General features: G+C 32.5%; 3 protein-coding genes across 7 annotated transcripts in view; all 3 read left to right on the forward strand.

The window, feature by feature from the left end:
• Positions 1-12,688: 12,688 nt before the first annotated feature.
• On the forward strand, positions 12,689-15,284 carry LOC100853188 (ankyrin repeat-containing protein YAR1-like). The gene is made up of 3 exons (XM_059737721.1): positions 12,689-13,256; positions 13,496-13,663; positions 15,106-15,284. The coding sequence occupies exons 1-3, from the start codon at positions 12,689-12,691 to the stop codon at positions 15,282-15,284; spliced, it is 915 nt and encodes a 304-aa protein (XP_059593704.1).
• Positions 15,285-16,316: 1,032 nt separating this feature from the next.
• Positions 16,317-19,011, forward strand: LOC100852466 (uncharacterized). The gene is made up of 2 exons (XM_059737766.1): positions 16,317-16,629; positions 18,322-19,011. The coding sequence occupies exons 1-2, from the start codon at positions 16,458-16,460 to the stop codon at positions 18,798-18,800; spliced, it is 651 nt and encodes a 216-aa protein (XP_059593749.1). The 5' UTR covers positions 16,317-16,457; the 3' UTR covers positions 18,801-19,011.
• Positions 19,012-20,723: 1,712 nt separating this feature from the next.
• Positions 20,724-24,619, forward strand: part of LOC100265314 (protein FAR1-RELATED SEQUENCE 5-like) — a 36,671-nt gene continuing 32,775 nt past the window's right edge. Inside the window, exons 1-3 of one of the 5 annotated variants that reach the window (XM_010648380.3) lie at positions 20,758-21,406; positions 23,422-23,470; positions 23,954-24,577. In XM_010648380.3, coding sequence (XP_010646682.1) covers positions 20,891-21,406; positions 23,422-23,470; positions 23,954-23,958 — 570 coding nt within the window. In that variant the 5' untranslated portion in view covers positions 20,758-20,890 and the 3' untranslated portion in view covers positions 23,959-24,577. Of the gene's footprint in view, positions 21,407-23,421; positions 23,471-23,953; positions 24,578-24,619 lie in introns of those variants that run through there. The other 4 variants (XR_009466192.1, XM_010648379.3, XR_009466191.1 and 1 more) reach the window with 4 other exon arrangements.

Below are 24,619 nucleotides of genomic sequence, written 5' to 3' on the forward strand. Positions count from 1 at the left end.
AAAAGAAAAAAAGTGTTAAGAAAAGTGGTTTTCTTATATTTGGTTTTATTCTGTAGAAAAAAATTAAATATAATTAAAATTTGTTAAAATTTTATATATTTTAAAATTATTTAATTTTTATATAGTAAAGATAAATAAGTACGATGAATTTAAAGAAGTATATAAAAATAATTTATTAAATTTACACATATTTCATATTTTCCTTAATTTTTTTCTTTCCTTCTATTTTTTCTCTCTATTTTCTTTCCTTCACATTTTCTCTCAATATTTTTAATGAAACATAAGAATTTTTTTCATCAAGGAGATATTTTAAAAGATTATTTCTAAAATATGATACTTTTCAAATCCACATTGCACTCCTCTGTGGACAATAATCTACCCCCAATCCCAAACAACCCACAATATGACATCTCAAATTTCTTTCCCTAATAAAAAATAAATAATAATAATAATAATAATAATAATAATAAAAGTATCTTTTGGAAGAAACACATGCCAGGATAGATTAAAAGACAAATAATACATTCTTTGATATCTAGTAGTTTTTTGTTTTTTTTTTTAATTTTGAACAACACAATTGTTTTGATTTTGATTTGGTTGGTTTTTTTATAAAGCATGGGTGCCTATCATGTTTGCATTTAACCCATACCCACTAAAAGAGGATTCTCTTTATTAATGAGAGAAAGCAATTGCACCGGTGAAAAACACAAATGTTTGGTTCCCGGAAAGTACAAAGGAAAGAAAAAAAATGCTAAGGAAAATGATTTTCTCATATTTGGTTTTCCTATGAAAAATATCAAAGAAAATCAAATATAATTAAAACTAATTAAAAACTTATATATTTTTAAATTATTTAATCTTTATATTGATGAGTTAAAATAAATAAAATGAGTTTGAAGTAACAAAAAAAATAATTTATCAAATTTTAATCTATTTTTTTATTTTCCTTCACTTTTTCTTTCCTTCTACTTTTCCTTTGTATTTTCTTTCCCTCGCATTTTCCCTCAAATTTTCCGGGACCAAACATAGCCAAAGGAAAAGATAAGGAAAATAAAGATGGTGTGAGTTGTGATGAGGATAGAAGTGGCTAATATGCATCCATAGCTAGATTTTTTGTAAAAGTTCAAAACATTAGTACTTTTCAAATCTACAACAATTTCATCCACATTGTATTCCTGGACAAAAATCTATAGTACTTTTCAAACCTACGACAATTTTATCCACATTGCACTCTCATGTGGATAAAAATCTATCCCCAACCACACACACCCACAACAATATATCTCAAATTTCTTTATCATATAAAATATAAAAGTAATTAAAAAAAAAAAAAAAACTAACCATTATCATCTTTTCCTCCCTCCCCCTAATCTAGGTAGGACCCCTGCTAAGGTCCAACAACTCGGACCTGAACCCCCTCTTGGTTTTGGTGGCCACTGCAACAACCATTAGAAGAAGCTCAATTCATTATCATCGTCTTCCTTCTCTTTTTTATCAATGTTTTGTACCACTTCCAAAGACTAAAAGTAATCTTTGTTGATCTATATTTTTATTTTCTCCATAAAACTCATTCCACTTTTGCCATAACTCTCCAATTTTTTTTCCCATATAATACCCATTAAAATTTGGGAGAATTATCTTTTAGGGGTAGATGGGCCCCCAAATTAACAAAAGGTCCATATAACTCTTCAAATTGAGTTGAAGGATATGAAATAGTAATGGACAAATATGCCCTTTAAGAACATATATAAAATATATTATAAAATTAAGTTAAATAATTTTTTTTCAAAAATACTAAATTAAATAAAAGTAGTTTTCAAAATATTAAATTAAATATTTTTTTAAATATTAAATTAAATTATTTTTTTTTCAAAAATATTAAATTAATTTTTTTTTCAAAAATATTAAATTAAATATTTTTTTAGATATTAAATTAAATTAATTTTTTTTCAAAAATATTAAATTAATTTTTTTTTCAAAAATATTACATTAAATTAAAGTATTTAAAAAAATATTAAATTAAATATTTTAAAAAAATATTAAATTAAATAAATTTATTTTAAAAAATATTAAATTAAATAAATTTATTTTAAAAAATATTAAATTACATAAAAGTATTTTTTTAAAATATTTAATTAAATAAAAGTATTTTTAAAAAATATTAATTTTTTTCTCAAAATCAACGAAGGGCATTTTTGGAAACACTGAAGGATGATATCCTTCAACTCAATTTTCATACTTTCAATGGGTCTTGGGCTCAATTTGAAGAGTTACATGGACCTTTTGTTAATTTGGGGGTCTATCTACCCCCAAAACATAATTCTCCCTTAAAATTTCCACTTTGACTAACTAGGTTATGTCGATATTCACTTACAGTGCTTTTCCTGTACAACCCATTTTAATTTTGTTGCAAGTCTTCATAACTTTGCCTATGATGCCCACTAAAATTTCTATTATGGCTAAATAGGTTTTGCTTAAATTAATTTCTGAATCATTGTAAATAGGGGTCTCCAACGGGCGGGCCGGGTCGGGCCGGACCGTAAATAGGAGGCCCGCGGCCCAGCTCGGACCGGGCGGGGCCGGGCTAGGCCATGCTAAAATGCTAGGCCCGCGGCCTGGCCTATGAGCCCGCAGGCTGGCGGGCTAGGCGGGCTGAGCCGCGGGCTTTTTGAAATAAGCCAAAATGGCTTTCAAAAAAATGAAGGGAAAGGGGGGGATTCGAACCCCTCCTCTCATGCTTAAATTTCAAGGTTCTAACCAACTGAACTACATTCCTTTTATGTTTTTTAATTGAGTTAGTTATATATATATAAAAATAAAGTATATTATTTTAAAAAAAAAAATTAAAGGCTCCAACGATCATGTGACCGTTGGAGCTAAGCCTCCAACGGTCACATGGCCAATTTTTTTTTTTTTTTTAACCTTCTTATAAATACATTTTCTTCCTTTTCATTTTTTCATCAAATTCTCTTTATTTCTCTCACATTCTACAATATTTCAAATTCTTTTATTTTTTCCTCAAATTATACAATATTGTTGGTGGTGCAAAACAAGTATTGGTGACTCCAAGAGTTCAAATTTGCTAGGAATTTCTGCATCGGTTCTCTAATTGAGTAACATACTTCACCCCTACTACTTTATTTTTTTGTTACATTTTTTTTTATATTTATTACTTTATTATTTTTGGCATAATATTTTATCAATAATTATAATATGACAAGTGCTTCTTCATCTAGTCCATGTGATGAAATATCATCAAACAAAAAATTTACTTCAAATATATGGAATTTTTTTGATAGAATAGAAATAATTTTAGAAAATAATAAAAAAGAAATAAAAGCAAAATGTAAAATTTGTAATAAATTTCTTACTGGTGGCTCAAATGCAGGCACAAGTCATTTAAAAAGACATCATGAAAATTGTAAAATTAAAAATAATGTAGATATTAGAAATTATATGCAATTAGGTAAAAATGAAAGTGGAAATTTAAAAACATTTTCTTATGATGAATCTAACTGTCGTGAAGAAATGATTGATTATATAATAAGAGCAGAACAACATTTCAACATGATGGAAACTCATGATTTTGTAGGAACAATTCAACGAGGTATTAATCCTCAATTTAAAGGTTGGTTTGGAAATACAGTTAAAAGAGATATTATGAAAAAAATTTATACACAAAAAGAAATTTTAAAAAAAAATTTACAAATTTTGAAGGAAATATTTGTTTAACATCTGATATTTGAACATCTTTAACTCACACTAGTTTTTTATGTATAACTGCTCACTACATTGATAATAAATGGAAATTAAATAAAAGAATAATTTCATTTAAATTAATAAATGCTCCACATAGTGGTAAAAATATAGCATCTTTAATAAATGATGAAATTATAGATTTAGGCATTCGTGATAAAATATTGACAATAACATTAGATAATGCTGCTAATAATGATACAGCAATACATAGACTAAAACGATATTGACAAGTAAAAGAAGATCATGCTAAAATATTTCATGTGCGTTGTTGTGCACATATTTTAAATTTAATTGTAAAGGATGGATTAAAAAATGTTGATAGTACATTGGAAAAAATTAGAGGCATTGCATATAGTATTAATAGTTCTCAAGCAAAACATGAATTATTTCTTGATTGTTGCAAAATGTTAAATATGAAAAGAAAAAATATAAATTTGGATATGGCCATTAGATGGAATTCCACATATAAACTTTTACAAAATATAGAAAAGTAGTCGAATTATATGAAATACAATTAATTAACAATGATTGTGAAACAGATATTTATGCATTAAATGATTATGATTGGCATATTGCGGATCTTTTAAGAGATCTTTTTGAAATTTTTGATACTTCAACAAACATTTTTTGTGGTGTATATTATCCAACTTCAAATCGAGTTATTATGCAAATAACTAATATTTTTATTGTACTTCAAAAATATTTAAGTTTTGAAATATTTAATGATACAATATTTGCAATGATAGAAAAATTTAGAAAATATTGGGGAGAAATACCTTTAATTTTTTATATTGCTTTAATTGTGGACCCTAGATTGAAATTTGAAGCTTTGGATGAATGGTTAACAATTATTTATTTTAATGACCAAATAAAAATTGAAGAAATTAAAAATGAAATAAATTCATTATTATATAATTTATATAACTATTATAAAGAAAAATATGGTAATGATATTAATAGTATTAAATTACCACTTACATCTACAAACTCCTCATCTTTTTATAAAGGAGCTCTAGAAATGTTGAAAAGTCGAAAAAAGACAACAAATAGTTCTCCAAATAATACATATGATTTTGATAAATATCTTAATATTGATATAATTTCATTTGAAGATCAAGAAGATTTTGATATTTTAATATGGTGGAAATCACATCAACACAAATATCCTGTGTTTTCTATAATTGCTCGTGATGTACTAACAGTTCCTGTGAGTACAGTTGCATCAGAAGCTGCTTTTAGTGCAGGTAGAAGAGTAGTTAGTAAAAAACGATGCAACTTAGCGCCAGATGTTATTGAAGCAGGGATATGTGTGAAAGATTGGGAAATAGTAGATAAAAGGATGTTCGATTCCATTCGAGAAACAAAGATGTTTGCCGATATGGAATCTTTAAAATTATCAAGATCTTCATGGATGCATGATAGTTCGCCATCACCGCCAAAAAATAATGACTAAATGTATATTATATTTTTATTTTTATTTTTTGTGGTTGAAAAATACAGATGATTGACAAATAAATAGGTGTCAACCTAGTTGGGATGTATTTATTTTGTAGTGATGTAAACTTTTCCCACATTTTCAAATGTAATTATACATTCAATGAATAAAATTTTGAAATGAATATTTTTTTAATACTTTTTATTTTTGTAGTTTTTTTTTAAGGGGCGGGCCTACGGGCCGGGCCTAAATTTAGGCCCGTGGCCCGGCCCGTGCCATAAACGGGCTCGTGCCGAGCTTGGGTCGGGCTTTAGCCCGTCGGGCCGGGCCAGGCCTAAAGCGGGCCGCGGGCTGCGGGCTTTTTGGAGACCCTTAATTGTAAAGATGTGTTTTCAAGACACTATTTCTATTATCATGCAAATTGTTGGTTCAAGACACGACTTCGATTCCTTTCTTTTTCCCTCCCCCCTCCCCCCTCTCCCCTCTTTTTTTATATATTTTTAAAATATTTATTATGTAAATTAATTTATTTATTTTTCATGTATTTTCTATTTTTATTATTTTTCTATCTTTATTGAAGTTAGTATTATTATTTTCGATTTTAATGTAATTCAATGAAGTTTTCAATATTTTACATTGAAATGTGTCTTGAAGACGCAATATTAGTAAAATACACTAAAATCATGTCTTCAAGTCACACATTTAGTAAAATGCAATAAAAATCTTCTTGACTTTACCATCAAATGCAAGGATTGCTATGCAAGCCATAGGAGATGTTACCCTAGCATTAGAGAATAATAGTCATCTAGAATTCAAGGATTGTCTTTATGTACCAAAGTCTAGGAAGAACCTTGTTTCGGTTTCTAGTTTAAATAACTGCAAGTATTTAGTTTATTTTAATAAAAATGTTTCTATTAGAAAGAGTGATTCATTTATATGCTCAGGCTCATTGGTTGACATTCTCTTTCATTTTATTCCTATATCTATTCTACAATGTGTGAAAATTATCAAGTCTCATTAAACAAAAAAAAAAAAAATACCAACCACTAATCAAACATACTTATGGCATCTATGCCTAGGTCATATAAACTAAATAGGATCCAAAGACTGATTAAGTCTAAAACATTGTGCTCATTGGTTCTAGAAGACCTTCTAATATGCAAATCATGTATAGAAGGTAAAATAACCAAGATGTCCTTTATAACTAAATGAGTTAAAGTCAAAGAATGTTTGAAGTTAGTGCATATGAATGCTTGTGGGCCCTTTAATATTCATGCACATGGAGGATAAGAGTATTTTATCACATTTACAAATGATTACTCTAGTTATGGTTATATTTACCTTATGCATTGGAAATTCAATGTCATAGATAAATTCAACAAATTTAAGGTAGAATTGGAAAACCAATTAGGTAAACGCCTTACTTTAGTTCAATCTAATAGAGACAAAGAGCACATGTCAAGTGAATTTGATTCTTTCCTAAAAGAGCATGATACTATATCCCAATTAAGCGCCCCTGGAATTCCACAACAAAATGGAATGGTGGAAATAAAATATCAAACTCTTATGGATATTATGAGATCTATGATGAGTTTTTCAACACTTCCTACATCCTTTTTGAAATATGTCTTAGATACTACAAGATATTTTCTTAACCTAGTATTGGGAACCCTGGATTACTTCGTTCACATGTCTTGGATCTCATAAGGTGCATGCATTTATCCCTAAGCATCTTTAAATCTATCGCAATAGAATAAAATGGCGATAAAAACCATTACTAACTATAGATCTAGAGATATGAACCCCACACCTGGATCTGGATGTTCCCATATCAATTTCTTGCGGTAAAGAACATGTTTGAATAGTCTGGAGGTCTTGTACACCCAAGATCTTCTATTTGATTACTCGAACCACATCTTGGCACTCCAAAGTGTGGACTTTGAAATGGTGGAAACCTTGGCTCTCTCTCTCTCTTTCTCTCTAGAGAAGGAAAATGACTAACCAAAGTCATTAGGAAACTCTAACCCATAAGGTTAGGTTACTAGGCATAAGTGACTTAAGCTCATCAAAGCTTAGGTCACTTAATTTAGCTCAAAACAAGTCTTAATTGATTAATTAACCACATAATGCTATCTAATTAATCAACTAGCCTAATCTAGAAACCTTGTTCATTATCCCCTAAGCAATCTTACATAATTATCAAAATGTCCTTATGCACAAAAATGAACTTAGTGTCAATCCAACCCTCATAAACCATGTCATCATAACATATGAGCTCAAAGTAAGGACCATTGGGACCCATAGGAGTACTAGCTCCCTTATAATCTAATTTTGAAGTTGATTCAACATTCCACAAAAGATGATCAATTGTATTTTAGTACTTTATAAATAACAACAAGACAAAGCTCAAATCTATGACCTACTATCCACTATATGTAGACTCCTCATGAACTAGTGTTTGTAATCTAATAAGGCAGTACTATTACCTATCAAGATTACCTCTTAAATTCTTGAGTTATAGATTCCACTTATTATGTAATTAACTAGCATACTCCAAGAAGCATATGCCAAATTCCACTAAATAAATTATTGTGGCCACAAATTTCGTGATCACATGTCCTTTGATCACCCAAGGGAATATACTGTCTCAATCCCATGAGATATTTGATACCTTTATTGAGAATACTTGTTGTCACTAGCCTCCATCAATAGTAACCTAATCTATATGGATATATGATCACTTTAAGGTCTTACCCATAGGTCAAAGCCTCCTATTGATTTTGATACAGACTTAATATCATCTCAAGGTTGAGAGTCCATGTAATATAGTAGTTTGACGAATCATGACAATTGATAGTCTTGCGTCATGATTCACCATAGGTCCTATCCAGTGTGTATCATTTACACAAGTACACTTACCATGGGAAACTCATCCTAATAGCCAAAACAAGTTATCCCTCCAATTAAGAGGCAGTGCACTACAATCTCTATTGAATTGCTCAAATTTATGAACCTATTGTGGACAACTTATCTAATTATAAGGAATCCATGACTTGTATCTTCTGTGCAACTCCTAATGCACCCAAGTCATATACAATGTAAGAGACATGGGTTGAATGCTCAAAATTCATGTCAATACACCAAAATGATAGCAAATAGAAAATTAAGTCTAACTTTGTTGCATTATGTCTTGCTTTTAGGGGCTTAATTCTAACAACCTCTCACTAGCCACAAAAGCAGACTGGGCACCATAGAAAGATTTTGCTCTACAACCATATCATCTCCTTGTACTATCTCACAATAAAGTAACACCTCCTCATTATGTGTTTCCTCTTATAGTGTTACTTCTATTCTTAAGACCATGCCATTGTCCTATTGTTATCACATAATAGGGTCTTAAACGATATAGCTAAGGGAACTACCCATAAGCTAAAAGACTTCCTTTGTTACTATAGAAGTAACAAAAAACACTTAGAGCATACATATACCCAGAGGTAGACCTGTGAGAGTCCTCATTAAACTGAAAGTCCAATTTCCAGGAATGAAAAGAGTACCAATTCTTTGCAAAGACTTATAAACATATAGGTCATAATGCTTACAAGGTATAATGCATGGAATTAGGATAGATAAAACTAAACTGAAACTTTATTAATAAATAATAACTCCAAAAGTTTATTACATCATGTCATGTTGTTAAGGACTTTATCCTAACAATGTCATGACTCATTGCAGGTCATATATAATGTGTAACCATACACACTAATGCACTCACCATAGGAAACACATCCTAATGACCAAGATCAATCATTCCTCCAATTAGGAGGTAGTACATTACAACCTCTAATGAGTTGTCTAAGCTCATAAACTAGCTATGAATAAGTCATCTACTTATAAGGAACCCATGACTTTGATCTTCCATGCACCTCCTTATGCATCCAAGTCATGTACAATACAAGAAATGTAGGTCAAAATGCTTATAATGTATAATACATGGAATGAAGATAGATAAAAGTAAACTAAAAATTTATTAATAAATAATAAATTCCAAAATTTTATTACATCATGTCATGCTTTTAAGGGTTTTATCCTAACAATCTCCCAGTAGCCCACAAAGCATCATGCCTTTAAAGCATAGTAGCTACACATCTGGCAACTATGTTATCCTTGTGACCATCAAAGACTCTTTTTCTCAATGTCTTGGTGAATGGGTCCGTCAAGTTATCAATAGAAGATATCTTCTCAACCATTATATCACCTCTATAAACTATATTAAGAATCAAGTAGTACTTCCTCCCAATGTGTTTACCTTTCTAGTGGTTTCTTGGTTCTTTTGACTGTGCCATGGCCTCACTGTTGTTACAAAATAATATCATGGATTGTACAACCAAAGGCACGACCCCAAGTCTAATAAAGAACTTTCTAAGCCAAACAACTTTCTTTGTTGCTTTAGAAATTACAACGTATTTAGCTTCCATAGTGAAATCAAGAATACAAGATTGGTTCACACTTTTTTAACTAACAATCGCACCATCAAAAGTAAAACCAAAACTGGAGGTAGACCAATAAGAATCCTTATCAGACTAGGAGTCTAAGTCTATCTACCAACTAGGTACTAACTTGTCACTCTAGAATACAAACATATAATCTCTTGTTCTCCTAAGATACTTAAGTATATGTTTAACAGTTGTTTAGTGTTTTAGGTTTGGATTTGACTAATATCTACTCACCATACCTATTGCAAAGCAAATATCGAGCCTAGTACATTGTATCACATACAATACTAGTTCTCTCAAAATCTAATTCTGAAGTTGACTCAACATTCCTCTATAGAGAGTTAATTGCACTCTAATACCCTATGTATATTACAACGAGACACCAAGTGTTTGGGTTTGTGACCTGTTATCCACTATATAACATCTCCTTATGAACTAGTCATTCTTAGAGAACAAGGTGAAAGTTATCAGCCTTTCAAGACTACCTCTACAATTCTTAAGTTATAGAACTTGTTATTATGTGATCAAATGATATGCTCTAGCTTACTAAGAGTATATGTCAAATTCCAATACTAAAGGAATTACTACAAGCCTACATATTTCATTATCACACTTCCTTAGGATCATCTAAGGGGACACACTGTCTCAAAGTCTACAAGATATCATGGTGTCTCTATTGAGAGTACCCATTGCTACCGACTTCCATCAGTAGTGACCTAATCCTTATGAAACATATGATCACTTTAGGATCTCACCCATTGGTCAAAGTCACTGCTAACTTTTACACAAACTCAATATTCTCTCAAAGTTGAGAAACAATACAATATAACAGCTTAGTGAAGTCATGACTACCCAGTAGTCTTAAGTCATGACTCACCTTAGGTCATGTCCAATGTGTAACCATACACACTAGTGTACTCACCATAGGAACCTCATCTCGATGGTCAAAACCAATCATCCCCCAATTAGGAGGTACTGCACTACAACCTGAAATGAATTGCCTAAGTCTATGAACCAATTGTGAATAAATCATCTACTTGCAAGAAACTCATAACTTAGATATTTCATGCAACTTCTAATGCATCTAAGTTATATATAATGCAAGAGATGTTAAACCAAAATGCTCATAAAGTATAATGAATGAAATAAGAATAAACAAAATGAAGCTAGAATATCATTAAATGAATAACGAATTCCAAATCTGTTACATCATGTCATGCTTTTAAAGGTTCCATCCTAATGATCTTCCATTAGCCCTCAAAGCATTATTCTCTTAAAGCACACTAGATACTCAATTGAAACCTATGTTATCCTTGTGACCATCAAAGACTTTCCCCATCAATGTCATGGTTAAGGAATCTACCAAGTTGTCTACAGAAGATATTTTTTATGGGCATGTATGCTTAGATAACTACTTAATACATATGGAATTATAAAGGAAACCATAAACAAAAATAAATAAATTTAATAATGATTCTCAATTTGTTATATCTTGTTATGCTTTCCAAGGCTCTATCCTAATAACAGGGTAGCAAGAATCCAATTGACATGCATGTTGACCAAAGTAGTGATAATAGAGAAACGAAAGCTATGCATAGCTTCGGTAGGTCAAGGACGGGGATAGGTTGTTTGAATGCACCATAATCATTAATCATTAAAGGAGAATATTTACTTGTGCTCTAATCTTCAAGTGAGAGATTGTTGGATGAATCTTGAATCAGTCTTATTACACTTCATACAGGATGTCAGGGGTTAAGCTACCTAGTCAACTCGCAAGGGTTGAAGGGTGAACACCCCATGGAACTTTTTTATTTTTTTATTGATGAGTTTGACCTTATTATATATGTAACCCACTTATGATTTAGGATTTTTTTAGAGAGAGATAAAAATCAAAGTGTAGTCGTAATTGAGAGTAGAGTGAGAGTCTTCACCATTGCAACCCTTCTCTTTTGTTTAATTAGTGGATTCTGGAGTGTTAGTGCAATTCGTGCACATAAAGATCACATTGATTATTGAACCACATTAAAAATCTCTTTTTTCTTTATTTCTACTTGTGTGTGTGTGTGTATGTGGTTTGGTTAACACAAATTATTTTAAAAAACTATTAGAATCATTAATGAATCAAACACATTAAGTCTCACATGATTTTATATTTTTTTTCCCTAGTTAAAAAAAAATAGAAGAAATAGTGTTATGTGTGGAGGAGAAATTAATATTATCGTTTTAGACTAGTTAATTTTAGTCCAGTTTTTTAACTTTAAATTATTTTTAGAAATTATTAAGCTAGTTAATGAAATCAATGCATTAAATCTTGCTTGATTTGGAGCCCTTTCCCTAATGAGAAAATTCAAGAAAATTAGTAAATTCATTAAATTCTAAGTTTTTGCTCAATCAACGAAGTAGTGTATGTTTGAGCATGAGGTGTTATATGTTTAAATAAAAGTTAATACATGCATAAGCAAAGAGTAGTATAGGCTTACATGTGTTTATTTGTATTCAACTTCTAATTTATTTTTTCGAAATCTTTTAAAATTTTTGCTAAGGAAATAAACTCTGAGACTTGATATGTTAGATTCTTTTATAAGTTTATTAATTTTTAAAAATAATTTGGAATGTAAAAAACAAGTCAATAAATGCCATAATTTCTTGGATCAAAATTAAAGGATATGAAAAAATATATATTTTATAGCGTGGAAGATTTTGTAAAGTAACAAATTTCAAAAAGAAAAAGAGTGGGTACATTTAGCAAGGAACATAAATGGGTTTATAAGATGGATAATAAGGAAAATTTTTGGAGTTATTGGTTTTTGGCCATTTGGATGATTTTGGTTTTGGGCTTTTGGTGCATAATAGCTCAAAGTTGGGGGACCATTTTTATTTTTATTTTTCCAAATTTCTGCCTAAAAACATAATTTTCCGTTAATAAAAGCCTTTGTCCTCTCTTCTTCTTCACTAAACCTTGGTTCTTAGCAGCAACTAAGGTAGGCGAAGGGCAGGGGCAATGGCATCTACAGATGTTGCGGATGCAGAAGCAGGGGCTAGGGCTTCTTCACGTGTTGCGGATGCAAAAAAAAAGGAGAGGATTAAGAGAGACTTGACTGAAGGCATCACCGGAAGTTGGGAAAGTGTAGTAAAGATATACGAGGAGCATCCAGAAGCTCACACGATGAAGATCAGTAAATTAGAGAACACTGCATTGCATATAGCGGTGGAAAGCCGGCGAGGAGACACAGTTGAACAGCTAGTCGAACAGATTACTAAGAGTACTACGGAAAAGCCTGAGGATGTTCTCTCTAAAGAAAATGAAAGAGGGAATACTCCCCTCCATTGGGCAGCTTCATTGGGAAACATTGAGATGTGCAAATGCATCACCGGTGAGTATAAACAACTGTTGCGTAAACGCAACAAGGAGTCTGAAACGCCTCTTTTCTTGGCAGTTCGCCATGGTAAGAAAGACGCTTTCCTTTGGCTCTATAAAGAGTTCGAGGACGACACAAAAGCGCATGAGTGCTGTGGAATCGAGGGTGGAGGCACTGTTCTGTACTGCGCCATTGAAGGAGGATATATGGGTAAGCATTGAACTCTTAATTATACAAGTTTTAGAAAACAAAATTTAAAAAATGGTAAAACCAGCTAAGCGATGTTTCCAGGATTAGTAGAAGATTTTAGGATATAATTTAGAAACTGTTTTGGGATATGATTTGATTCCTCAGTCATCACTACCAAACAAGGTTTAGTTATATCCAGTGTTTCTTAAAACACGTCATACAGTATGAAACAGGCCTAATGTATTGTTTTTCTCCCACAGATCTCGCATTTCAAATCATTCAAATGGATGAAAATCCGAATCTCAAGGCCAAGCATCTCATGGACTACTTAGACAATGAAAAGTCTACACTACATCTCCTAGATGAGAAACCTACTGCATTTAGAAGCGGGATTCATCTCGGCTTGTTCAAGAAAATCATTTATAATTGTAAGACTTTCCCAGCCAAAAACTACTTCCAAGTTACTGTGACCTTGAAAAAAAGCTCCGGACAACAACTTTGCTCTTATGATTAATATATATTAAAAATACAATATTAAAATAAAATTATACTAAATAAATTATTTTTAATTATCTTATTTTTATATTTTATTTAATTGTTAAAAATATAAATCCTTCTTGATAATCTTCTTAATAAATTTTCCCTTTTACCTTGTGTATAATAATTAAATACAAGAAAATATAAATGTATAAATAAAATTATAAATATTTTTAAATAAAAAAATAATTATATATATCATAATTTTTTTATATCCTTGAATACATCCAAATTAAATAGCTCATTATTTTAGTATTAAACGTATTTTCAAGTTTTACATATGATTTTTGTCCCATATTTTCAATATTTTCATAAATTATATCCAACTCCTGATGCTTTCATAACTTCTCATATTTTAATCTTTGCTTGCAACTAATTGCTGTGACAACTTAAGCTTTAATATTGTGTTAGTGTAATACCATATAAATGAAAACTATGTAAAGATGATATAATATAAAGATAATTTTCTACATAATTCTTTGATTAAATAACCAATTCACTATGACATAGAGAACTTGTGTTGGAATTCGTGCAATGATTAATAGCGAAAAATAGAAAAACAAGAAAGAAGAACACGAAGATTTAATATGGTTCGGCTAATTGCCTATGTCCACGAGAACAAAGAAAAATGATTTTCACTATATTAAAATTAAGGTTACATAAAAGGGTATTTATGTTAACCCTTAGGTAATGAAATTTCAAAAATACCTCTGAACTGTACCGCGGGGGGCCACCCCCCAACCTATCGTTCGCCCACAACAATAGAAATACAAGCCTGAATGGTAAATGTCGTCGCTTCGCTTCGCTCCGACATTTACCCATTTTTCTCCATATGTTTTTCGCTCAAATATGAGTCACATACTACAACAACTTGGAAGAATAAGGAGAGGGATATAATTAATAAATTTTGAAATGATATGATATTCTCATGCTCTTAAGATTTACACATTGAGTCATAATTTTGTTTAGTTAGTATCCCACACTCTTCCTTACATCTCCACTCACATCATGTATTACATGCTTATCTCAATTCTTTCATCACATTTTTTTCTTTGTGAAATATTTATAAAGATATTTCTTTTCTTATTGTTTGAGTAGACATTCTTCACGTCTACCTTATTATCAAAATTAATAAATATCAAATCGGAATTTAGGACACTTTCCAATCCTTATATCACTCATAAAACACTTATATGACAATTACCATTTAGCAACTCATCTTTGGAAGCAGCTAGAGGATGAGGCTGACTGAATGTAGTGCATGCATGCATGTACCATTTGTTAGCCAATAAGGCCACAAATTTCAGAAAATTTCCCATTGTTAATTTGCAAGGTATATTTGTTGAAGAACTCATCCCAGAGACTTCACTCGAGAGCCCCCAACATCCAAAGAACTATCAAACCTGTATCAACTTCTTTCAAAAGCCATGGCAGATGATTAAACTACTAGGTGGTGTAGGGACCCCTCCCCCGATGACAAGTGGCGCACACCTCTACCCAGATCGACCCTAGCCGCCCCCCCCCCCCAAGAGGATGAGTGGCGCACATCTCTATCCGGGTCCCCCAGAGAGGGGCGCACGGCACTCGCAAGCATCATGTCCGGACGGCAATATATCCTGTCCGGGCATATTGTCTGGATCATTGACTGTAGCAAGCAAGTCTTACTAAGTCATCCCCAACAACCTGCCACAGCCCACGATCCGTCGCCTGCAGAGCGAAAGGACAGGAATGATGGCAGGTCACCTCGCATGATCTCTGACAGCCGCCTACAGTGTGATGATAGCCCTGCCACCATCTTGAAGTCATCATGACGAGCCAAAAAGTCCTCCCATCATTAAAGAGGGAGGCAGAGCTTCTGGCACTATATAAAAGGACATTCACACAAGGAAGAAGGTAAGTCTACTATCTTTGAAAAAGCCAACAGCTTAATCTCTCTAGTCATGGCTAACAAAACCATCGGAGGGTGTGTTCGGACACCCTGTCCAGACACCTTTTACAGGGTCAACTGAGCCAGAACCTCAATCTTGGTTGAAGGCGCGCGTCCACTTGACAGCTACATGGATCCCTAGGATGCGAGGCATCAATAGGTGGGTGCTAGGATTAATAACTTAAAAGAAAACCTTTTATAGCCACGCTGCATAAATATGAATGGCATCATCCACTGATTGATTTATTCATAGTAAATGAGACGGCAATCAAATGGTTTGCATGTCTGCTTAATTATGAGATCTCAGACTCTTACACTCATCCTTGCTCATGAATGTTGTGACCAAGTGGAAATGTACAGGAAAAAACAAGAATCACTCAGATGCAGAAAATCCTACAGAAGGACAAGGTATTAATGAAGATCATGCTGAGTATAGGTTCTACTTGATTCAAACTAATTAAAGTCTTAGAAGCAACTTCAATAAAATACTGATTTCTATAAGTTTTGTATAGATCAACGATCCCCCTCATATATCTGCCCATGGTTGAGGTTCATCAAGCTTGTTATATCCAAAGCAATATTGCTGGTCATACGCTTAAGAATTGCTGGTATTAATTATAAACCCATAGATGATCTTATCATCCCAAATTCCTATTTTATTAATCTTCAAAACAGTATAGATTATAATCATGTTTTTGATTGTTTGTCGATATATGTAAGGATCAAGTGAGATAAGGAAGGTAAAAGAGAAAAAGGAGATGCACATCCGGTCTCGTCAGATCATGGACAAACTACTTAAACGTGCTAAAAGCTATTACGAGCAAGAAGAGAAGCTCAATAAGTGGCTTTCACAGTACCATGAGGACAAGGCAACAAGCAACGGAAATAGCTCCTGTCATTCAGAGTATGAGTACTTCAGAAGAGGCCACGGTATCCCCTTTCTATTTTTAAATCTGACTTAAATTCGCCTTAAGTTGGAATAGGATTAAAGGCATATATTTAAGTTTAAATAATACCTCTATTTTTATTTAACTTAATTACTTTAAATGTATTAGTTTTTGTATACGAAAACATTTATAAATCAGTAATTACATATGTTTGTCCTCATAAAATAAATAAAAAATAAAAAATAAAAAAAGTTATTATTTTTATTCTTATTTTATAGAATTAAAATGTTTGAAAACTAACCATTTGATATAGAAAAGATGTTAATAGGAAGATATTTCCAAATATCTCAAGCTCTCAAAATTTATTATAATAACCAAAAACTTTTTAAAAAATCAGTAATTTAACGTTATTAATGTTGATATGCAATCATATTTGTGAGTGTTTAGCTAAGTTGGCAATTCCGGACAAAATTCCTAAATGTCTCTTAACTCGTTTTTCAACATCACTCTTCGAACTACTTGACTTATAAAGATCAAAACATTGGATTTGCTAAGAGGTCAAGGTAAGCAAATGAGTTTGTGGTTGAATGAATTTGAATCAACCCCATTTTCAAAGTGTTGATTGTTTTGAATCATTTTTAAAGAGTTAGGGAAGCTAGGAGAAATAATGTTTGCTAAAAGTTTTAAGTTACCCTGTTTCTAGATCGATCCAAGTGTTGAGGCAAATTGATCCAAATAACCTCTTTTTGAGATCAATTTTCAGCCATTAGATTAATGGTTTGTTTTCCCTTTTAAATACAAATTTCTCCCATTTCTAGGTAGAGAGACAGCAGCAACCGTTCTTGTGCTCCTCATTCCCTTCTCTCTTTGAGGTTGTTTGCTTTCTAAGAAAATTTCATTCAAGTTTTCGAGCAATTTTTTTTAATGGATTTTCTTGAGAAAGAAATAGGTTGCTTCTTCATTCATTCATCTCTCAATTTTGAATCTAGTAGGATTTGTGTAAAAACCCATTTTTTTCTTGTATGGATTCAAGAAGAGACCAAGATCGAGCTTGATGTGAATTCCAAGTGTGCTTCGAAATAAGAATGTGAAAAGTTGAAAGTGAAATGTACTAGTCAAGTGGTCCAAGAATGATTTATAGGTTTGAATTAGGTAAAACGTTGGATTCAGTTTTTGTTCTTCATAGTGGACGTTTTCAATCAGTTGTAGGTCCGTGGTTTTTGACCTCTTTGGAGGTTTTCCACGCAAATTCTAGTATTGTCTCATTGTCTCTCATTCTCCTATTCATTTCATTTTCAGCTTCTAGCTATCTTTGAAATTTTAGACATCTAATACTTGGTTGGATGTTGAGATAGAAATAAATATGAGATGCCTTTGGATAATTTAATATTTTTTTCTTAATATTGTTCTTAGGTATATTTGATATATTATACACTTTCTTTTAATCAAAATTTGATTTAAGGAATTGTGTTGGGAAGTATTGGAACATGTGCTTGTGACTTGCATTTTAATCTTGTTGGGGAGTGTTGTTGCATTCACATTTGCATGTCATCTCTACTTTGTGCTTGAAAGTGCTTGTAAAGAGAAGGAAAATTTGTAAAAATCTTAATGTTAGATAACTTGTGTTAATAGACCTTTTAAATTGGTCAATAACACCTATTCACCCCCTCTAGGTGTGTTCTATCATTGAGATTCACCTTTCAATATTGTCTATAATGTGCTTTTCTATTTGCAGGTCCCTCGACGCCAATACTGATTGCAGCAAGTAATGGCATTGTGGAAATGGTAGAGAAAACCCTTCAAGATCTTCCCCTGACCATTCATGACAGGGACTTCAAACGGAAGAACATAGTGCTATTGGCAGTGGAGAACAGGCAGTCGCATCTATATGACTTCTTGCTCAAGAGTTCTCATCTTCGTGATGAAGACCTTGCACTTCATGCAGTGGATGAAGACGGGAATAGCGCATTGCATCTAGCTGCCGAGTTAAAAAATTATGAAAGCTGGCTTATCCCCTCCAGCACGTTGCCAATGCATTGGGAAGTCATATGGTATGAGGTATGCAAAATTGACTTCTTAATTTGTTGTTTGAATTTTTCTCATGGTGTTACATTTGAGCTATTAATTGTAAATACAGTAACTTGGGGTTATGTACTTGGGATTATTGCAGTATGTGAAGAAATCCTTGCGACTGAATGTCTCTGCCAGTTCTAATAGGATTCAAAAGACCCCTGATCAGATATTCACAGAAACACATAAAAGAACCCTTAGAAAAAAGCAAAGAATGGCTCAACAGCACATGCAATTCCTGCTCTTTCACTGCAGCTCTAATAGCAACGGCTGGTTTGCACTAAATGCTCAAACTATTCTTGGTTTGAAACTTACTATTATATTTATTTGCTGTGATTTGTTTTTATTTTTGAATTAAAAATAAATTTTTAATTTTCTCCTATATCTCAAGTCTATTCATATTCTTTTAAGACTACTCTTTTTATATGATTTGATGTTACCAAAGAAAATTTTAATGTTATTATTATTTTCATCTCCATCTTTATTAATGAAAAAGAAAATAAAAATGGTGTTGATTTAGCTATCACAAAACTTTCGTCCAACAATATCATCTATCATGAAATTTTTACCCTCAAAACTAAAATAATATGATTTAGTTTAGTTGCAATAAAAGGTAATTTTATCCTAACAAACATTGGAATAGATAAATTTAAGAATACTTCAAAGAAAACCATACAAAAATCAAATTTTGTAAGTGTCATTTGGATGTTTAACCTTCAAAAAAAAAAATTTATCAATAGAGTTAGATGTGGAAAATTATATATGGAAAAACTAAGGAGAATTATATATAGAAAAACTAAGGAGTCTTCTTAAAAAAAATGAATAGAAGATAAACAAATTAACAAAAAGGGAGATTATTTTGTTTTGTGAATTGATTTTTCATTTTTATTTTATCATGGAGTTTTATTTTAATGGATATAGATAAGTAGATAACATGTTTTGAGAAGGAATATTGGAATGACATAATGTGGTATATAGAATTATTATTAACTAAGAATGGAGAAAGCAACCCAATTTTATATTGTAAAAAAATAAATGATATGAAAGATTTATATGATTGGGATAGAAAGGTGGACTAGAGAGATGGACCGTTGTGTTGGTGTTATACTGCGTGTTGGTGTTATACTGCGACCGCTTCCTACATAGAGGGAAGGGGTTGCAATGGTACCTCAAGTCAACCTCAAGTCAATAAAAAAAACCAGAAGCAAAGCCCAAGCCAAGTTGCTTATTGGATAAATTACTCAGTGGGAGAACACTTAATCTAAATTCAATTAATATAACATTCAAGCCTTAAAAAATATTTTGATAAAAATTATCCTTTTAGTTATATTTCCATTATTTATATTTTTCCAAACCCAAAACCATTCAATTTATGAAAACTAAAACAAAAACAATAAACATTATGAAAAAGTAACATGTTATTGATGTGCGATATTGTTTTCTTATGATTTGTTTTCATTTTTGAATTAAATATCTTTTTTTCTTGAATTTACATTTTAATTATATTCATATTTATTTTTTATAAATCGAATAACTTCTTCGTACATAAATATTAATAATCAAACAGACTAAGTAGACAAAGGAATTATAGTGTTTTCTTTTAAGGTATTAAAAAATTTATTAATTTTCTATTATTATTTCATCTTTCTTCCATCTCAATGCCCATGAATTTATTTATTTTTATATTATTATAGAATTAAGGTGATATTTGTTTTTTTATTAAATAAAAAAAATCAAATATAAAGTAATCTGTAGACATCATCCAACATAATTAAAGTGAACTTATTAATAATAAGTTCACTTTAATTATATTAAAATGGTGTCAAAATTTTACTTTTAACTTAATAGAAAACATCACTAACGTTCGTAACATTACTTACATGTTGATAATAAGTCTAATGTTTTGTTTTTTATCATATGATTAAATGTGTAAACTCAAAGTCTACGACATCACTTACATGTACCGTCTACGTAACATCCAGCATCCGTGCATCACACGTGACGTACTATTAGTTGTTAAAAAAATGGTTCAAATTGTGATCTTGTGTAAATAGTAAATATAAAAAGAATCCAGATGGCTTGATGATTGGGTGACCACCGTAAGCGCATGCACCCGCGCCATAGAGAAGAACGGTAGCAAACAAAACCATGCCGAACAAAATCAGGATTCCCCTGGTGCCTCTGTTTGGCAAGTGGGAAAAACCCTAAGAAAGTGCCGAGAAAATTTTCCATGAATGGGTGACAATTACGGAGCAACGATTGCAGATTGCGTTGACAGCAAGAGCATCGAGACTTCAAACAGAGAAATGCTCGATTTGTACGACGACGAAGACGACGATGAAAATGACAGAGAATTCATCGTAAACGAACTGGACGGTACAGTGGATCCGTACGTAGGAATGGAGTTCGAATCGGAAGAGGCTGCGATGGTGTACTACGATGCCTACGCTAAGCGCGTGGGCTTCATCATCCGAGTCGGAAATTGCCACAGATCGGGGCGTGATGGATCGGTTATCAGCCGTAGGTTTCTCTGCAACAAGGAGGGGTTTAGGGTTAGCAATAAGAAGATGAAGAGGCTTGAAGTAAGGAAGCCGAGGGAGATTACTAGGGAGGGTTGTAGGGCAATGATCATGGTGAGGAAGGACAAGTCTGGGAAATGGATTGTAACGAAACTCGAAACGGAGCATTGTCATCCTTTAGGAATTCCCACCGGAAAAGGTCGCCGTGGCTCTGTTCAGGCGCGGCCGCAGGTCAGTTTGCTGCTCTATTCTGTTTTCAGTGCGGTTTAGTTTAGTATTTTCCAGTCATGAAAAATTCTCAAAGTCCAATTGATGGAGCTTGCGCTTGGGAATAGTATGAGAAATAAGAAAGACGCTATCTTTCCTTAGAACTGGTTGATTTTCTTGGAGAAAATAGCTGGGCCAAGAACAATATGTAAGAAAAGAAGAAAGCAATCAGAAGAGACACCACCTTTCCTTACTACTTGTTGATTTTCCGAGGAAAACACCAAGCACAAGAACAATAGGTGAGAAAGGAAGAATGTAGAGTCTGAATCATCCAGGGAAATTTTGGAAGAAAAAAATTACTAATTCTATTAATGAATGATAATAAGGATATCCAAACCCTAGTTATAAACAGGTATCCATAGGGCTTTCATTACCAAACTAGATCTATTTGACCTCAATTGGCTTATATTGCACCAGAAATACATTAATGGGAAACATAAAAAGTATGGAAACTGTTGAAAAAGAAACCTCTACAAATGGATGTGGATTCCCAAAGTTGCCAAAGCTCATGGTTGTATCTTCAATTGTCTGACAATCTGCTTTAATCCTGTTCTCCTCGCTGCAGATTATCCATTCAAATAGTACTATAGAACGAGGGTTTAGTTAATTTTTGTCCTAATTGAAAGAACAATTGAACAAATTAAATTTGACAGAACAAAAATTTGTGAATTCATGGTTGGTTACTTGACATGTCCATGTATGATTTGTCTGTGGGTAGACATGGCTCCTCCTCTTTAGTTTTCTGCTAATAGAAATAGATCAATTGAATCATATGTCATTGTTCTCTTGTCTCTTTTTGTGTTTAAGACTTATTTCCAATGAGAGATGTACTTCCATTAGCACACTTGCCCTTTGTTGTTAGATGACTTCTTTTGTTAGAATGCATTTGTTCACATATATTCCATTATACCCATGATATTACAAGTAGGCTTAAAGCCCCCATAGAAACACTTTGATGCTCTTTGCAACCACCTCCATTATTTGCCCAAACAACATCATGCATTGAAAATCATTTTAGATTTAAATGTAATTTCCTAAAATTTTATAATAATTACCATATATGAGTATCTAAAATTTTGTAATCAATATATCATATATGATTTAAACTTTTTGAGATTGTAATCAATATATTCTGTTTGTCCTTTTATTTTGAGGCAACCTCAGGTTTGGGGGTTAACTTGGAGAAAAGTGAGGTTATCCAGTCAGGATGGGGAACAATATGGAAGGTTTAGCTTAGTGCTTAACTTTAGTTGGGGGCTCTTGAGCAACTCCTTACAAAGCAGATTGATCTAGCTATTAGAAGGTTTAAATGAGCCTAGCTAGTTGGAAGATACAATACTTATCAAAAAGGGGGTGGAGATACTTCGATTAGAGAAAATTAACTAAGAAAACCCATTTAGTAAACTGGTAGATGGTCTGCTGGCTAAAAGAAGGTGGAGAGCTGGGTATTAGAAATTTTGGGGTAATTAAGAGGGCTCTTCTGGGTAAATGGCTTTGGAGTTTTGCAGTTGAGGAGGACAGTTGCTGGAGAAGAATAGTGCTTAATAAGTATGGGAAGGAGTGAGAGGGTGGTGATCTGAGGTGGTGAGGAAGTTCCTTTATCACTACAGGGAAGAGGCAGAAGGAAAGATGTGAAGTGCAGCCCTGATGAGCTTTGCTCAGGGGCTGCAGGAAAAGTGCAATTGAAGAAGTTGAAATCTCAAGCTGGAAGTTTATGTAAATGATTTTATGTCATGTTTGCATCCATTTGATGTTAATGGCTTAATATGTTTAAACCAAAGTTTCAGGCATTTATGTTTCAGACATTTACCCTGGTATAATAGCAGTTCAACACAGTATGTATGAGGTTGCGGTATCCTGTTTTCTTTAACCTTTGGAGTAGTTCTGTGCATTTCAGATATTGTTTAGTATATGATCAAGCTGCTGGTCAGATTGGCATGTTCCATATCTTTATTATTTTGCAACCTGCTTATCTGAAGCTGATTTTCTTCACTTCATTGATTATGATTGTGATCCCGTCTAAGCTTGGTGAGCCCAGTACACTATGTTTATTTTGTCTCAATTCTTGTGCACATTGCTCTTTTCATTTTTGTTCCTCACCTTGCCATATTCAAGGTCTGATGCTTTTGGTGAGTATGAAGATAGACATACAAGGTACTTCCAGTAGTTCACCTGCTACCCTTGTGTTTGACATAGAAGAATGATTGCCATAGCCATCACTTTTTCCAGTGAATTTCATATTATGGTTTTTCCCCTTTTTTTGGCATGCAATCTTTTTCACAGAAACAAACTGAGTTTGATTTCCAAAATGAAGAAAATGAGCTTGGTTATGTGTCCTGGCACCTCCAAAATCATGCGCTACTTCAATAGAGTAGTGAGAGATATCTGAAAATTTCCTAGTATTTAATGCTTTCTCCCAAGTAGCAAATTTAGCCTTCAATATTTTCTGACTTCTGGAATTTCCTACAAAACTATATATATTGTATTTGTAATTTGTCATCTCCTGTGTAGGATGAGAAGGATAAGAAAATCCGGGAGCTATCCTCAGAGCTTCATCGTGCAAATCAACAGTTGGCAGAGTGCCGGGAGCAACTGGAAATGGTTTTAAAAGATATAGAACGGCACACAAATCACCTAACAAAAAGTGTTCAAGACATAGTTGAGAATGTAAAAGAAGTTGAAGCCGAGGATGAAGAACAGTTATATGATTGTTAGTCTTAGCATTTCATTAAAAGAAGTTCAACCGAGGATGGAGGACAGAGTTACACCATTTTCAGCCATAGCACGTACGCTTCTATGCATTTCTACCCATTCATTCCTTTCCTAACTTATCGCACTATTTAACCACCCGTTTGGTCATTAGCTAGAACCAGATAGCATCATAAATCAATTGGGATTTTCTTCTTGTACAGTGCTAAATACCTAGCTTTTTCTTCTTCTTTTTTTCCTTTTTCTTGTTAAGGTTAGTTCATGCTCCATTTGGTTAATTGTAGATGCTCTCTCCATCTCGTGGATGGTCAGATGGATTGTAGAGTTTATAGATCTTAGAAATCTTTGTTGTGACATTTGCAAGCTTGTTCATGAGCTATCAGATCATCTGAACTACATTCAAAGAGCTGCTTCCATTTTGTCACAGTTAGTTTTCACTTTTCCCAAATGATATGCTTGATTTAAGGT

The sequence above is a fragment of the Vitis vinifera genome, chromosome 7, assembly GCF_030704535.1.
Source record: "Vitis vinifera cultivar Pinot Noir 40024 chromosome 7, ASM3070453v1".
In the NCBI taxonomy this organism is placed as follows: domain Eukaryota; kingdom Viridiplantae; phylum Streptophyta; class Magnoliopsida; order Vitales; family Vitaceae; genus Vitis; species Vitis vinifera.

What these genes read in the sequence shown, in the direction of transcription:
- LOC100853188 (XM_059737721.1), top strand. Translation starts at nt 12,689, where the DNA reads ATGGCATCTACAGATGTTGCGGATGCAGAAGCAGGGGCTAGGGCTTCT. An exon ending in CATTGAAGGAGGATATATGG is followed by an intron (nt 13,257 to 13,495) that starts GTAAGCATTGAA and finishes TTTCTCCCACAG; the next exon opens with ATCTCGCATTTCAAATCATT. An exon ending in CAAGAAAATCATTTATAATT is followed by an intron (nt 13,664 to 15,105) that starts GTAAGACTTTCC and finishes TTAATTTGCAAG; the next exon opens with GTATATTTGTTGAAGAACTC.
- LOC100852466 (XM_059737766.1), top strand. Translation starts at nt 16,458, where the DNA reads ATGCACATCCGGTCTCGTCAGATCATGGACAAACTACTTAAACGTGCT. An exon ending in GTACTTCAGAAGAGGCCACG is followed by an intron (nt 16,630 to 18,321) that starts GTATCCCCTTTC and finishes TTCTATTTGCAG; the next exon opens with GTCCCTCGACGCCAATACTG.